General features: G+C 37.5%; 1 protein-coding gene across 2 annotated transcripts in view; it reads right to left on the reverse strand.

Annotated features, from left to right (window-relative positions):
- Positions 1-17,253, reverse strand: part of LMTK2 (lemur tyrosine kinase 2) — a 96,329-nt gene that overhangs the window by 39,523 nt on the left and 39,553 nt on the right. For both annotated transcript variants that reach the window (XM_073215075.1, XM_017672214.3), the window contains exons 5-6: positions 15,716-15,834; positions 8,844-8,931 (exon numbers count right to left, since the gene is read on the reverse strand). In XM_073215075.1, coding sequence (XP_073071176.1) covers positions 8,844-8,931; positions 15,716-15,834 — 207 coding nt within the window. The remainder of the gene's footprint in view (positions 1-8,843; positions 8,932-15,715; positions 15,835-17,253) is intronic.

Below are 17,253 nucleotides of genomic sequence, written 5' to 3' on the forward strand. Positions count from 1 at the left end.
CACAGAACTCCCAACACAAGGGACTCAAGGAGGACAACACCAAGACACATAATAATTAAAATGGCAAAGATCAAAAACAAGGACAGAGTATTAAAGGCAGCCAGAGAGAGAATAAAGGTCACCTACAAAGGAAAACCCATCAGGTTATCATCAGACTTCTCAGCAGAAACCTTACAGTCCAGAAGAGAATGGCATGATATACTTAATGCAATGAAACAGAAGGGCCTTGAACCAAGAATACTGTACCCAGCACGATTATCATTTAAATAAGAAGGAGGGATTAAACAATTCCCAGACAAGCAAAAGTTGAGGGAATCTGCCTCACACAAACCATCTCTACAGGGTATTTTCGAAGGACTGCTCTAGATGCAAGCACTCCTAAGGCTAAACAGATGTCACCGGAGAAAAAAAATCACAGCAAAGAAAGCGGAACCATCAAATACTAATTAAAGGTAAAAAATAAAATCAACTACCCATAAGAGCAGTCAAAGGAAACGTAAAAGAGCACACACACAAAAAAACACCTAACATACAAAGAATGGAGGAGGAGGAATAAGAAGGGAGAGAAATAAAGAATCATCAGACTGTGTTTATAATAGCTCAATAAGCAAGTTAAGTTAGACAGTAAGATAGTAAAGAAACTAACCTTGAAACTTTGGTAACCATGAACCTAAAGCCTGCAATGGCAATAAGTACATATCTTTCAATAATCACCCTAAATGTAAATGGACTGAATGCACCAATCAAAAGACACAGAGTAATAGAATGGATAAAAAAGCAAGACCCATCTATATGCTGCTTACAAGAGACTCACCTCAAACCCAAAGACATGCACAGACTAAAAGTCAAGGGATGGAAAAAGATATTTCACACAAACAACAAGGAGAAAAAAGCAGGTGTTGCAGTACTAGTATCAGACAAAATAGACTTCAAAACAAAGAAAGTCACAAGAGATAAAGAAGGACATTATATAATGATAAAGGGGTCATCCAACAAGAGGATATAACAATAATAAATATATATATATACCCAATACAGGAGCACAAACATATGTGAAAGAAATACTAACAGAATTAAAGGAGGAAATAGAATGCAACTCATTCATTTTAGGAGACTTCAACACACCACTCACTCTAAAGGACAAACCCACCAGACAGAAAATAAGTAAGGACACAGAGGCACTGAACAATACCCTAGAACAGATGGACCTAATAGATATCTATAGAACTCTACATCCAAAAGTAACAGGATACACATTCTTCTCAAGTGCACATGGAACATTCTCCAGAATAGACCACACACTAGGCCACAAAAAGAGCCCCAGTAAATTCCAAAGGATTGAAATTCTACCAACCAACTTTTCAGACCACAAAGGAATAAAACTAGAACTAAATTGTACAAAGAAAACAAAAAGGCTCACAAACACATGGAGGCTTAACAACAGGCTCCTAAATAATCAATGGATCAATGACCAAATTAAAATAGAGATCAAGCAATATATGGAAACAAATGACAATAACAACACAAAGCCCCAACTTCTGTGGGATGCAACAAAAGCAGTCTTAAGAGGAAAGTATATAGCAATCCAGGCATATTTAAAGAAGGAAGAACAATCCCAAATGAATAATCTAAAGTCACAATTATCAAAATTGGAAAAAGAAGAACAAATGAGACCTAAAGTCAGCAGAAGGAAGGACATAATAAAGATCAGAGAAGAAATGAATAAAATTAAGAATAAAACAATAGAAGAATAAGTGAAACCAAGAGCTGGTTCTTTGAGAAAATAAACAAAATAGATAAGCCTCTAGCCAGACTTATTAAGAGAAAAAGAGAATCAACACACATCATCAGAATCAGAAACGAGAAAGGAAAAATCACAATGGACCCCACAGAAATACAAAGAATTATTAGAGAATACTATGAAAACCTATATGCTAACAAGCTGGAAAACCTAGAAGAAATGGACAACTTCCTAGAAAAATACAACCTTCCAAGACTGACCAAGGAAGAAACAGAAAATCTAAAAAAACAATTACCAGCAATGAAATTGAAGCGGTAATCAAAAAACTACCCAAGAACAAAAACCCCGGCCAGATGGATTTACCTCAGAATTTTATCAGACATACAGAGAAGATATAATACCCATTCTCCTTAAAGTTTTCCAAAAAACAGAAGAGAAGGGAATACTCCCAAACTCATTCTATGAAGCCAACATCACCCTAACACCAAAACCAGGCAAAGACCCTACCAAAACAGAAAATTACAGACCAATATCCCTGATGAACATAGATGCAAAAATACTCAACAAAATATTAGTAAACCGAATTCAAAAATACATCAAGAAGATCATACACCATGACCAAGTGGGATTCATCTCAGGGATCCAAGGATGGTACAACATTCGAAAATCCATCAACATCATCCACGACATCAACAAAAAGGAGGACAAAAACCACATGATCATCTCCATAGACGCTGAAAAACCATTTGACAAAATTCAACATGCATTCATGATAAAAACTCTCAACAAAATGGGTACAGAGGGCAAGTACCTCAACATAGTAAAGGCCATATATGACAAACCCACAGCCAACATCATACTGAACAGCAAGAAGCTGAAAGCTTTTCTTCTAAGATTGGGAACAAGACAGGGATGCCCACTCTCCCCACTGTTATTCAACATAGTACTGGAGGTCCTAGCCACAGTAATTTACAGATTCAATGCAATACCTATCAAAATACCAACAGCATTCTTCAACGAACTGGAACAAATAGTTTTAAAATTCATATGGAACCACAAAAGACCCTGAATAGCCAAAGCAATCCTGAGAAGGAAGAATAAAGCAGGGAGGATCTCACTTCCCTACTTCAAGCTCTACTATAAAGCCATAGTAATTAAGACAATTTGGTACTGGCACAGGAACAGACCCACAGACAAGTGGAACAGAATAGAGAGTCCAGATATTAATCCAAAAAATCTGGTTAATTAATATATGATAAAGGAGCCATGAACATACAATGGGGAAATGGCAGCCTCTTCCACAGCTGCTGTTGGCAAAACTGGACAGCTACATGTAAGAGAATGAAACTGGATCATTGTCTAACCCCATACACAAAAGTAAATTCTAAATGGATCAAAGACCTGAAGGTGAGCCATGAAACCATAAAACTCTTAGAAAAAAACATAGGCAAAAATCTCTTGGACACAAACATGAGCAACTTCTTCATGAACATATCTCCCAGGCAAGGGAAACAAAAGCAAAAATGAACAAGTGGGACTATATCAAGCTGAAAAAGACACCACCAATAGAACAAAAAGGCATCCTACAGTATGGGGGAATATATTCATAAATGACAGATCTGATAAAGGCTTGACATCCAAAATACATAAAGAGCTCACACACCTCAACAAATAAAAAGCAAACAATCTAATTAAAAAATGGGCAGAGGAGCTGAACAGACAGTTCTCCAAAGAAGAAATTCAGATGGCCAACAGACACATGAAAAGATGTTCCACATCGCTAGTCATCAGAGAAATGCAAATTAAAACCACAATGAGAAATCACTTCACACCAGTAAGGATCGCCACCATCCAAAAGACAAACAACAACAAATGTTGCTGAGGTTGTGGAGAAAGGGGAACCCTCCTACACTGCTGGTGGGAATGGAAATTAGTTCAACTATTGTGGAAAGCAGTATGGAGGTTCCTCAAAGAGCTCAAAATAGACATACCATTTGACCCAGTAATTCCACTTGTAGGAGTTTACCCTAAGAATACAGCAGCCCAGTTTGAAAAAGACAGATGCACCCGTATGTTTATCTCAGCACTTTTTACAATAGCCAAGAAATGGAAGCAACCTAAGTGTCCATCAATAGATGAATGGATAAAGAAGATGTGGTACATATACACAATGGAATATTATTCAGCCATAAGAGGAAAACAAATACTACCAGTGAAATAAGCCAGGCAGAGAAAGACAAGTACCAAATGATTTCACTCATATGTGGAGTATAAGAACAAAGGAAAAACTGAAGGAACAAAACATCAGCAGAATCACAGAACCCAAGAATGGACTAACAGTTACCAAAGGGAAAAGGACTGGGGAGGATGGGTGGGAAGGGAGGGAGAAGGGGTGGGGAGAAGAAAGGGGGCCTTACTATTAGCATTTATAATGTGGGGTGGGGGGGGCACAGGGAGGGCTGTGCAACACAGAGAAGACAAGTAGTGATTACAGCATCTCACTACGCTGATGGACAGTGATTAATGGGGTATGTGGGGGGGACTTGGTGAAGGGGGGAGTCTAGTAAACATAATGTTCCTCATGTAATTGTAGATTAATGATACCAAAAAAAATGGCAAGATAAAGTGCTTTTCAAAAACAGACTGATAACTGCATCTTTACAAGGAATTACTTAAGGGCAGAAATATCCTCTCCTTTCTACTTAGAAGACTCTGTCACCATCAATCACAGTCACTGACTGGTAATGACTGAAAAGACCCATGTTTCTCACTGAGCTCTGGACCTACTAAGACCACATGAAGATAGCGGCTCCTTTCCCTGTGGCTGCACCTGCCTGTGGCCATGCCTGGGCACTGCCCTCTCCTCTGGACCCTCGCCAGTGGGCGGTTTTGCCCTGGATGATGCCCCTCTGCTTGGGCTGGCCCATTTCTGGGCAGGTCTTCAGGCATCCCAGCTGGGCAGGGGCTCAGTGTCGAGGCAAGGCTTTGGTGTGCAGTGGGTATGTCCCTGCAGGCACGTGCCCTCTCTGGCTCTCCAGGGTGACACCACCTGACTGTTCCTGCCACAATGTCTCTGCATATACAGAGCCCAGAGAGCTGGACTTCAGAGCCAGTGATCCTTTCAAGGCCCCAGTTCTTCAGAGGACCTGCCCCCTCTGAAGTCCACCAGGACCTGGAGAGGAAGAGCATGAAACAGCCCATGGGGACAGACATGACCTCATGCTACTAGGCAAGGCAGAGGGATTCCCAGGTTAACCCCATTTATTTTGATATGAGACTGGCAGTTTCAAGCACGGACCAACAGATCTCCCAAGGGCATACTACCACCCTCCTCCTAGCACAGCTAACAGCTTAAATAATAGTAGGTAATCATCAATTTTTTTACTGTGGTGAAAAACTTGTCACATAAAATTACCACCTGAACCATTCCTAAGGGTCCAGGTGAGGAGCATCACGCACATTCACACTGTCATACAGCCACCACCACCATCCACCGAAAAGCACTCTTCCATCTTCCCAGAGCGAAACTGTCCCCATTAAACCCTAACTCCCCATTGTCCCTCTCCCTGCCCCGCACCCACTGTTCTACTTTCTGACTCAATAGGCTTCATTACTTTAGGTACCTGAATGGAATCGGACAGTATTTGTCTTTTGTGATTTGGTTTATTACACTGTACATAACGCCCTCAAGCTTTATCCACATTGTAGGTGCCAGAATTTCCTTCCTTTTCAAGACTCGTTAATATTCCACTGAGTGGACAGACCTGTGTGTGTTCATCTGCTGATGGAGACTTGGGCTGCTTTGACCTCCTGGCATTGTGAATAATGCTGCTGTGAACATAGTGTGCAAATATTTTTGTGAGATCCAGCTTTCAATTATTTTGGACATATGTACCTAGAAGTGAGACTGCCAGATCATACAGTAATTCCATTTTAATTTTTTGAGGAACAATTATTATTCCTTAAATTTTATTGTTGATCAATGTACCACTGGGCAGTACATGTATATTAAAAAGAGGTACTAGCTCTGCACTTCCCAGAAAAGCTTCTGGTAGGGACAAGGCCCTTTCAGCCTTCAGGAGAGAATATTTCCCTGATATGACTTAGGTGGATCACATAAAACATGTTTCAGGAAGTTATGTTTGTTTATTCTGGGGTATTGTATGCATAATCTTCACCCCAAAATATGAAAGCCAAATGTAGATAAGTTAATATGCTTCAAATAATTAAGTACTTAGAGAGTATGCATTTAAATCTGAGATCTAAAAGTATTATGGAAAAACTGTATAGAAAGAATGTTAACAAAAAAATAGGTTCATTATATTTACATAAAAATGTCTGTACCAATGACAAAGACACAAAGAATACAATCTTGTGAATATTGGCTCACTTGTGCTAAACGTATGGAGTTATTAGTGTAATTTGCAAAGTTTCAGTGCTTTCTTACAGAGTAGGTTAAACTACTACTTACAAAAAGAAAAGGTAGCCTCATTAAAAAATAAATTAGAATAGCACTAAAAACTAAACCCACCCAGAAGGAAACATTAAGCTGAGCATCCAGTCTTGTACCATTCCAGGAAAAATAATAGTAACAATGTTGCTAATAAAGCTTTCAGGAGTGAACATGGAAAGTGAGGAAGAATAGGAAAATGCCAGAATACATGGGACAGTTTTATACACCACCTCAATTAGCCTGGAAACGTAATATTTCAAGTAGATGCTGATTTCTGCTGTATTTCTGTTATGTTCACTCATGAAGAGTGTTTTGTTATTTATAACCAGTACCAAGAGCTTAGGAACCCCAAACAGGTATCATTAAATGTCTCAGAAAAGTAAAGCTCTGACAAGCAGACTCGTCTCATCACATAAAATACATCCTTACAGTCTTTTTCTCTCAAACACTGTGTCAGCACAGGAATTATCTATCATATTAGGATACAAAGAACTGGCCTAAAAGGAGCTATTTTCATATCATAATAACTGAAGAACATAAACATTATAACTCTGATAATACTGAGATAATCAAAACAAAATATAATATGCAATAAAACTACCAGAGATGCCACTGAGAACTCCTTCCTCTTAGTTCTTATGCCTCTAATAATTAATTTATCGGGCTAGATGGCAATTCTCACATGTCTGCTCCCTCTAAGTAGGAGACCTAGAGGACAATGACCATATTCTCTCTCTATTCCTTGAATGCAGCATGCTGCCTTTCCACAACTACTGTTAACAAATAAGCGCCCTCCATGATGGAAGAAATGTGGAGATGGCACGGAAATTAGGTGTATTTCCAGGTTCCCTTACATGGAGAGAACTCTACTGAGGTGCCAGCTTCTTTGAAGGACAGTTAAAATCGTAATTTTAGACTCTTTAAGTTAAATATGCATGTTGTAACCAATACAAAATTAAGAAACAGCATCTAAAATCCAAACTAGTATATGGGAAAAACTAAAGAAAAAAAAAAATCAAGAATCCAAAAGGCTAGAAAAAAAGCAAAAAAGAATTGAAATAGGCAGGGAAAAGTAAAATAGGTACATAAAACCCCAAACATCTGGTAGTAAATGGTATATGTTCCATGTTGTGTCCAACATAGATTAATAAAATTTTAACAGTAAGTTATTTACAAGAGATGTAAACCAGAGAAAATTATGACAGAGATAAATCAGGGAAACTAACCAAAAGAAAGTTAGTATAATTATTAATATCAGTAAAACCTAACGTTATCCTGATTAATGCTCTTAATCTTAAAGACAGCCCCTTCATATTGATGAAAGGTTCAAATTACAGGAAGTTCTATCAATTCTCAGTTTGTATCCATGACACGACAGGGCACCAAAATATAAAGCAAAAATTACTAGAATTTTAAGGAAAAAATCCATAGAGCACATTTTACTATGCCTCTCAGTAACTGATACAAAACGGACTCAAGCCCCTTCTATCCCCACCCTTCCAAATCAGGACACAGACTTGAATTAACTCATAAATTTGACCCAAAAGACATACAGATACCCTGTATAGAACACCAGAACACACATCCCCCACCCCCAGCCCACAGCATCTACAGATACACAACACATGGACCTGGGGTGAAGACGGATATAGCTGGAACAGAGCTGCAAACGACCTAGAGTCAACACGTATGACAAGAGAGAACCATTTTGTTCTTATCGTATTAGCCGCAGAGATCTGGAGAGTTACTACAAAGTAATTCAGTGAAAGCTAATACATCAAGTTTCTTAATTTTTCTTTAGAATTAACTACCTCTGACAATGAGAGAGATACTGGAATCACATTTAGGAATTAACAAAAACTCCCGAAGTTTACTGCTGTCTTTCAATTTTACCAGCTGAAAATACTGTCTGAACTAATTGGGGATTTATTTTGTCGTGCCCCCACTTTTCTGTGCACAGTCAAAGACGTTTTAATATTCTGAAAACTGACAGTACAGTAATCAAAACCAGCTTAAAAAAAGATATTTACAGGAAATTTACACATAACATTTTTACATAAAAATTGCACAATCCTTCCAAATATAAATCTCAATAAAAAATACTATCATACTAGAAAATCAGGCTATTCATTTTACATTAAGAAGTAAGTCATCTAATTACTTAAAAATACAAATGTTATTACACACACTTACTATTTTTAGAGGTTGACATGTTATGGGTATGACGTAAGGAAGGAAGGAGTTTCTTGAGCTCCCTTATGCGGTAAGTGTTTCAAATGCCTAGTTGAAGTGAAGACCTCAAATTGTCAGGAAGGGCAAACTTTGACCCCACCTCTGGCTCTGTGGTATACTTGACATACATTTTCTTAATTTCCATGACCCTTTTTAATCATATGTAAAGTGTGGACAAAAATGATTAAATGTGGAAATGCCATGCAAATGGCTTAGCATTGCGATGGAGTATGAAAGACTTATATAGGCATCAGCTAATACTATTATCAAAAGTAATCAACTAATACATCATACAATTCTTAACATGGAGGACAGACATGAGAGCTGCTCATTCCTCATCCAGCACTTCCGTCTGTCAAAAAACCCTTGGGTATAACATTTCAAATGCCTGACCTTGAATTTCTACTGAAAACTTACCAAGTCACAGAACTCAAACACCAGAAGATAGGGAATTGCTTCTACACACTGTCCAATGCACTGGAGAATATTCGGATGCTGAAGAATACTGGTAAAAATAAAGTCACAGCACTGTTCATTAGGGAGGCATGTGTGTGAAATTGTTCAAGCAGTAACCCAAATTCTAACATTCATAATGACTTCAATATGACAGACCGAAAATAGCACATTAAGATTGTCTATAACAGATGTATTCTAAGTTATCTAATGATCAAATAAATCAAAGCCAATCAGACATTTTCAACAAATTAAAATAAAACTCCTAATGTAAGCATCTTTAAGTTTAATAATTAAACTTATAGATACCACTTTGAAGCAGCATTTAAAAGAAGGCAGACTATAAATACAAATTCAATAAGCTTTCAATCCACACATTAAATAATTCAGTTACTCCTCAGGCTACCGACCTTACATACTATTTCCATAAATTTCTATAGTACATGCCAACTCTTCTTGAAAATATTTTGTCCAAAATAAAGCTTAAAAAAAAGATATGCCAACATAGTTTTTTTTAAATCATGAATTAATACAACAGTAAGTTACAAAGACAGGACAGAAGTCCCATGTTCCCCTCCCCAGTCTTCCCCACTGGTTACATATGACATGTGCCAATGCAGGACTAAAACCAGGGATCTGCCACTGGGACACAGTGTGTGCATGTGCTTCAATGTCCCACTACCACACGTGTAGACTCACGCAACTGCCACCTCAACAGAAACACACAACTGCTTCATCACCACCAAGATTCCCCCTCCCCCCATTTAGTCACACCCACCTCCTTGCCCCTCTCCTCCCTCCCCAAGACCTGGCAACCACTAATCTGCTTTGTTACCATAATATTCTCATTTTGAGAGTATTATATAAATGGAATCATATGGTAGGTGGCCTTTTCAGATTGACTCACTCAACACAATGCCCTTGAGTTACCCAAGTTGTTGCATGTTATCTATAGTTCATTTCTTTCTACTGCCAAGTATTCCACAGGGCAAATGTACAAAAGTTGGGCCCTCTCATCTGTGGTTCCACTGTCTGTGGTTTCAGTTACCCGAGGTCCAAGCAGATGATCCTCCCAATGAATAAGAAGGTCGGTAGTGGCCTAATGCTGTCAGTTGACATCATTCACCTCAGTTCATCTCATCATGTGGGCATTTTATCATCTCTCTTCATGTCACACCATCACAGAAAGGGTGAGTATAGTACAAGGAGAAATTCTGAGAGGAGACCAATCACATTCCCATAACTTTTATTACTGTATGTTATTATAACTGTTCTATTATTGTTAATCCCTTACTGTGATAAACCTTATCATAGATATGTATATATAGGAAAAAACAGTTTACACAGAGTTTGGTATGATCTGCAGTTTCAGGCATCTGCTGACATCCACGGGGATCTTGAAATATGTGCCCCTAGGATAAAGGGGGACTACTGTACCACAGTTTGTTTAACCATTCGCCTCCTGGTGGGTATTACAGTTTTTCCAACTTTGGACTATTACAGATAAAGCTCCCAAGACCACGTATGGGTTTCTGTGTGGAAATAAGTTTTCATTTCTCTGACATAAATGATCAGGAGTATGATAGCTGAGTTACAGGATGTGATGGCTAATTTTGTGTCAGTTTGGCTGGGCCAAAGTGCCCACATATTTGGTCAAATACTATACTGGATGTTTCTGTGAAGGTATTTTTAGATGAAATTTTCATTTACATCACTGGACTTTCAGTAAAGCAGATTGTGCTCCAGTAAAGTAAACTGTGCTCCATAATGTGGACAGCCTTCATCCAATCAGCTGAAGACCTACTAGGACAAAGACTGATAACTTTCCTCAGTGAAGAAGGAATTCTGCCAACAAGGGCCTTGGACTTGAAGAGAAACAGCAGCTCTTCCCTGCATTTCCTGCCTGCTGGTCCGCCTTGCAGATTTTGCATTTGCTGGTCTCCAATTCTACCTACAGATTCTATTGGTTCTGCTTCTCTAGAAGACCCTGACTAACACCTATGGTAAGTGTACGTTTAGTTTTTTAACAGACTGCCAAACTGGTATCAGAGTGGCTGTACCATTTTATGAGCCTGCTAGCAATATAAGAGATCTAGCTTCTCCACGTTCTCATCAACACCTAGTAGTGTCACAAGTCTAATGCTTGTAGAGTGATATCTTATCATGATCGTAATTACCTATGGTTAGTGATGCTGAATATCTTTTCATGTAGTTACCCACTACCCATATAGTCTCTTTCATTACATGCTTCAATGTCTTTGGATTACTTTACTTTTGTTTTTTATTTACTGTTGAGTTCTGAGAACTCTTTACAAATCCTAGGTGTGAGTCCTATGTCAAGATATGCGGCTTGCAAATACTCTGTCCCAGTCCATAGCTTGTCTTTTCATCCTCTAAGCAGGGCCTCTCACAGAGCAAATATTTTTTAATTTTGATGATACCAACTTATCCATTTAAAAAAACAGATTATGTTTTTGCTGTTGGGTCTATAAAACTCTTTTATCAAGCCAAGGACCCAAGACTTTGTTATATTCTGTAAGTTTTATGGATCCATATTTTACTTTTAAATCTATGATCCACAGAATTAATCTGTATGTAAGACAGGAGGTTTGGAAGAGTCTCACTTCAAACCCAAAGACATACACAGATTAAAAGTGAAGGAATGGAAAAAGATATTTCATGCAAACAATAGGGAGAAAAAAGCAGGTGTTGCAGTACTTGTATCAGACAAAATAGACTTCAAAACAAAGAAAGCAACAAGAGACAAAGAAGGGCATTACATAATGATAAGGGGGTCAAACCAACAAGAAGATATAACCATTATAAATATCTATGCACCCAACACAGGAGCACCTACATATGAGAAACAAATACTAACAGAATTAAAGGGGCAAATAGAATGCAATGCATTCATTTTAGGAGACTTCAACACAACACTCACACCAAAGGACAGATCAACCAGACAGAAAATAAGTAAGGACACAGAGGCACTGAACAACACATTAGAACAGATGGACCTAACAGACATCTATAGAACATTCCACACCAAAGCAGCAGGATACACATTCTTCTCAAGTGCACATGGAACATTTTCCAGAATAGACCACATACTAGACCACAAAAAGAGCCTCAATAAATTCAAAAGACTGAAATTGTACCAACCAACTTCTCAGATCACAAAAGTATAAAACTAGAAATAAATTATACAAAGAAAGCAAAAAGGCTCACAAACACATGGAGGCTTAACAACATGTTCCTAAATAATCAATGGATCAATGACCAAATTAAAATAGAGATAAAGCAATATATGGAGACAAATGAAAACAACAGCACAATGCCCCAACTTCTGTGGGATGCAGCAAAGGCAGTTCTAAGAGGAAAGTATACAGCAATCCGGGTCTATTTAAAGAAGGAAGAAAAATCCCAAATGAATAGTCTAAATTCACAATATTGAAACTGGAAAAAGAAGAACAAATGAGGGAGGCCCAAAGTCAGCAGAAGGAGGGATAAAATAAAGATCAGAGAAGAAATAAATAAAATTGAGAAGAATAAAACAATAGAAAAAATTAATGAAACTAAGAGCTGGTTCTTTGAGAAAATAACCAAAATAGATAAACCCTTGGCCAGACTTATCAAGAAAAAAAGAGAATCCACACATAAACAGAATCAGAAATGAGAAAGGCAAAATCACTATGGATACCACAGAAATACGAAGAATTATTAGAGAATACTATGAAAAATTATATGCTAACAAACTGGATAACCTAGAAGAAATGGACAACTTTCTAGAAAAATACAACCTACAAAGGCTTACCCAGAAAGAAACAGAAAATCTAAACAGACCAATTACCAGCAATGAAATTGAACCGGTAATCAAAAACCTACCTAAGAACAAAACCCCTAGACCAGACGGCTTCACCACTGAATTTTATCAAACATGTAGTGAAGACCTAATACCCATCTTCCTTAAAGTTTTCCAAAGAGTAGAAGAAGAGGGAATACTTCCAAACTCATTCTATGAGGCCAGCATCACTCTAATACCAAAACCAGTCAAAGACACCACAAAAAAAGAAAATTACAGACCAATATCCCAGATGAACATAGATGTAAAAATACTCAACAAAATATTAGCAAACAGAATTCAAAAATACATCAAAAAGATCATCCATCATGATCAAGTACAATTTATTCCAGGGATGCAAGGATGGTACAACATTCAAAAATCCATCAACATCATTCACCACATCAACAAAAAGGACAAAAACCACATGATCATCTCCATAGATGCTGAAAAAGCATTTGACAAAATTCAACATCCATTCATGATAAAAACTCTTAACAAAATGGGTATAGAGGGCAAGTACCTCAATGTAATAAAGGCCATATATGACAAACCCACAGCAAACATTATACTTAACAGCGAGAAGCTGAAAGCTTTTCCTTTAAGATCGGGAACAAGACAAGGATGCCCACTCTCCCCACTTCTATTTAACATAGTACTGGAGGTCCTACCCACAGCAATCAGACAACACAAAGAAATAAAAGGCATCCCAGATTGGCAAGGAAGAAGTTAAACTGTCCCTGTTTGCAGATGACATGATATTGTACGTAAAAAACCCTAAAGACTCCACTCCAAAACTACTATATCTAATATCTGAATTTAGCAAAGTTGCAGGGATATAAAATTAATATGCAGAAATCTGTGGCATCCTTATATACTAACAATGAATTAGCAGAGAGAGAAAGCAGGAAAACAATTCAATTCACAGTTGCATCAAAAAAAATTAAATACCTAGGAATAAACCTAACCAAGGAAGTGAAAGACCTATACTCTGAAAACTCATGAGACACTCATGAGAGAAATTAAAGAAGATACCAATAAATGGAAACACATCCCGTGCTCATGGATAGGAAGAATACTGTCAAAATGGTCATCCTGCCTAAAGCAATCTACAGATTCAATGCAATTCCTATCAAAATATCAACAGGTACATATACACAATGGCATATTATTCAGCCATAAGAGGAAAACAAATCTGACCATTTGCAACAACATGGATGGAGCCAGAGGGTTTTATGATCAATGAAATTAGCCAGGCCGAGAAAGACAAGTGCCAAATGATTTCCCTCATTTGTGGAGGACAACAATGAAGCAAAACTGAAGGAACAAAATAGCAGCAGACTGAGAGACTCCAAGAAGGGACTAGTGGTTACCAAAGGGGATGGGTGGGGGAGGGTGGGTGAGGAGGGAGGGAGAAGGGGATTGAGTAGTAGTATGTTTAGTACACATGATGTGGGGGATCACGGGAAAACAGTAGCACAGAGAAGGCAAATAGTGAATCTGTGGCATCTTACTACACTGATGGACAGTGCCTGCCTTGGGCTATGGGTGGGGACTTGATAATATGGGTAAATGTAGTAACCATATTGTTTTTTCATGTGAAACCTTCATAAGAGCGTATATCAATAATAATTTAATAAAAAATTTTTCAAAAATGTTCTGGAGAATTTTCCAGCAAAACTGTCTAAGCCTGGGGCTTCTTTTTGAGAGTTTTTTAAGTTGCAAATTCCATTTAATACTATGGTTCTGTTCAAATAATCTATTTCATTCATATTGGGTGAGCTGTGGTGGTTTGTGTGTTTTGAGGAATCAGTTCATTTCATGTAAGGTGTCAAATATACATATAGCGGTGTTTGTCCTTTACTATCCTTCTGTAGGGTCTACAGTGACTCCCTCTATCACCCTGTTATTGGTACCCTGCGTCTTTCTCTATCAGCCTTGCTAGAGGTTTGCCAGTTTTATTATCTTTCTAAAGAGCCAGCTTTATGTTTCATTGACTTTATCTATTGTTTTTGTTTTCCATTTTATTGGTATCTGCTCTTACTCTAATATTTATTTCCTTCCATTTGCTTTAAGTTCATTTTTCCCTTCCTTTTCTAGTTTCTTAAGGTATGAACTTACATTACTATTTGAGACTTCTCCTCTTTTCTCAAGTAACCCCCAACAAAGGAAAGGTGTTTCTTTCTCCCTGCTTTCAAGGCATTCCGTAGTTCTTCAGTTTTCAGAAGTTTGACTATGGTGCATCTTGGCAGGGACATCTCTGCTTTATCCTGTTTGAGGTTTGGTCAGCTTGAAATCTGTAGGTTTGTCTTTTTCAAATTTGGAAGATTTTTAGCTAATATTTCTTCAAATATTTTTTCAGACCTAGCTTTTTAAAAATCTATTCTCATCCACAAAGTCTGTGACATTAATGTTGGCTCTTTTGTTACGGTCCCCCATGTCACTGAGGCTCTGTTTTTTTTTTTAAGTTGACTTTCTCTTTGTTGTTCAAACCAGGCAATAGCTACTGTCTTATATTCATCTTCACGGATTCTTTCCTCTGTCCTCTCCATTCTGCTGTTGAGCACATCCATTGAGGTTTTTTTTATTTCAGCTGTGATATTTTTCAGTTGTCAAATTTCCATTTAAGTCTTCTTTATGTCTTCTATTTCTTTGCTGAGATTCTTTTCTCATTTGTTACAAGGGTGCTATAATTTAATTGCTCCCTGAAGCATTTTTATGACGGTTGCTTTAAAATCCTTGTCAGACAGATAATCCTCACATCTCTATCCTCTTGGTGTCAGTACCTGTTGTCTTTCCTTATTTGAGGTGAGTTCTCTTGCTTCTTGGAATGATGAGTGATTTTGATTGAAACCTGGACATTCTGGGTCTTATGAGACTCTGGATCTTATTTAAATTGTGTATTTCGCAAGCAGAAATCCCAAGTAATTTTAAACACCTTATTTTCAACAAACCACAGACTATATTCACATAATACATACTAAGGTTTACTTACTAGTAAGGTTCTCCATTTTTCAAAAAAGTGTCTTGTTCCTTTGGGCTTGCACTTGCTTTTAACTCCTTCACTATCACTCTCGCCACACTAGTGCCTGTATAAATCTCTCCAAGGAGGACCTAAAACCAAAGAACAGTTTTCATTTCACTTCCACCAAAATGGGAAAGAAGAGTGCCTATACAGGAAAATTAATTAAGCAACAGGAAGATGGCCTTTTATTATTTTAAATACTACTGCACAAAAAGCTTAGAAAACTGAAATATTTTCCTTCAGGTTTAAACTATCAGATATTTACAACATTCATGATACGTATTTCTCTTCTACTTACTTAAAAAAATGTATTATACTCTCATGGAAATTACTGACATTACAGAAGAGCTCAAACCAACTCAAGTGCTTCTCAAAAACACTTCAGCTGAGTTTTGTTTTTTTTGCCTCTTTAACATTTGAGGAAGTCAACTGACCAACAGCCAACTTACGAACCATCACTGCAGGGTAACTTTAAAAGCCCATGGCACCCCAATTATTCTAGGCCTTTATCTTGTACTAAAACTTCAGTTAAAACACAGGGAAAATAAATTTCATTAAAACACAAAATGAATGAAAATAAGACCAAGATACAAGTGAAATATTAGATATAAGATCAGACATTGAAAAGGTATTCCAAAATACAGTATTTAAAATGAAAATGATGAAGTAAAAGTTTTTATTTGAGAATGATCAAAACTAAAAGGCTTACTTTTAACACAGCTTTTTATATTTTTGTAAAATAGATTAATTTTAATGCCCTGGAAGTAGAGAGTAAGAACTTGAACAGAATTCTATGTGTTTATTAGGAATGTAGGGCAGAAAAATGAACAGAACAAGACACTCTGATAATTAATTCATTTTCTTGGTTTCAAATAACCCACTTGTACTTATTTATTAAGCCTAAACTCATATATCAATTCCAAAAAAAGGAGTATTTTTTAAAATATAAATAACAAAAAAAGAATAACTAGCAGACTATTGTAACACTATTTCCACCATTACCTTTATCATCCTTAAGTGTTCAACCTGAAGGGATAATTCATTCAACACCGTGAACTCTCAATTCTTTGACCTCAAGTCCAGTATCTATAACCCCAACTCAGTAAACATTCCCATGGATCTTGACCTAGCTAATTATATTTATATTTAAATCCCTGAATTTTAACAACTTCTCTACCAGTTCTTTGACTGCTAGCTCACTTACTTCACCATCTAATCCAACAAGTGCACAGCTTGTCCTCCCAATCTCTTAAATGATACCACTAGCACCCCATCCTGCCTCACAAAGGGCCTCTCTGCCTCCCTGACAGCTCAGACCCCACGCCCCTTCAAGGGCATCATCCCTTTGCCCCTCTTGCTGAGGTATAGTAGCTCAGCCCAGTGCTGCTCAAATTCAACAACCTCCCTACAATAAAGAACACCAAAAGTAGACAAAAATACACAACCGCAATGATTAGCCTCATTTTAAATTTGTGCAGGTCCTTGGCACTGCCTCTCATCCCCCTGCA

This window comes from Manis javanica, chromosome 10 (assembly GCF_040802235.1).
Source record: "Manis javanica isolate MJ-LG chromosome 10, MJ_LKY, whole genome shotgun sequence".
Taxonomy (NCBI): Eukaryota; Metazoa; Chordata; class Mammalia; order Pholidota; family Manidae; genus Manis; species Manis javanica.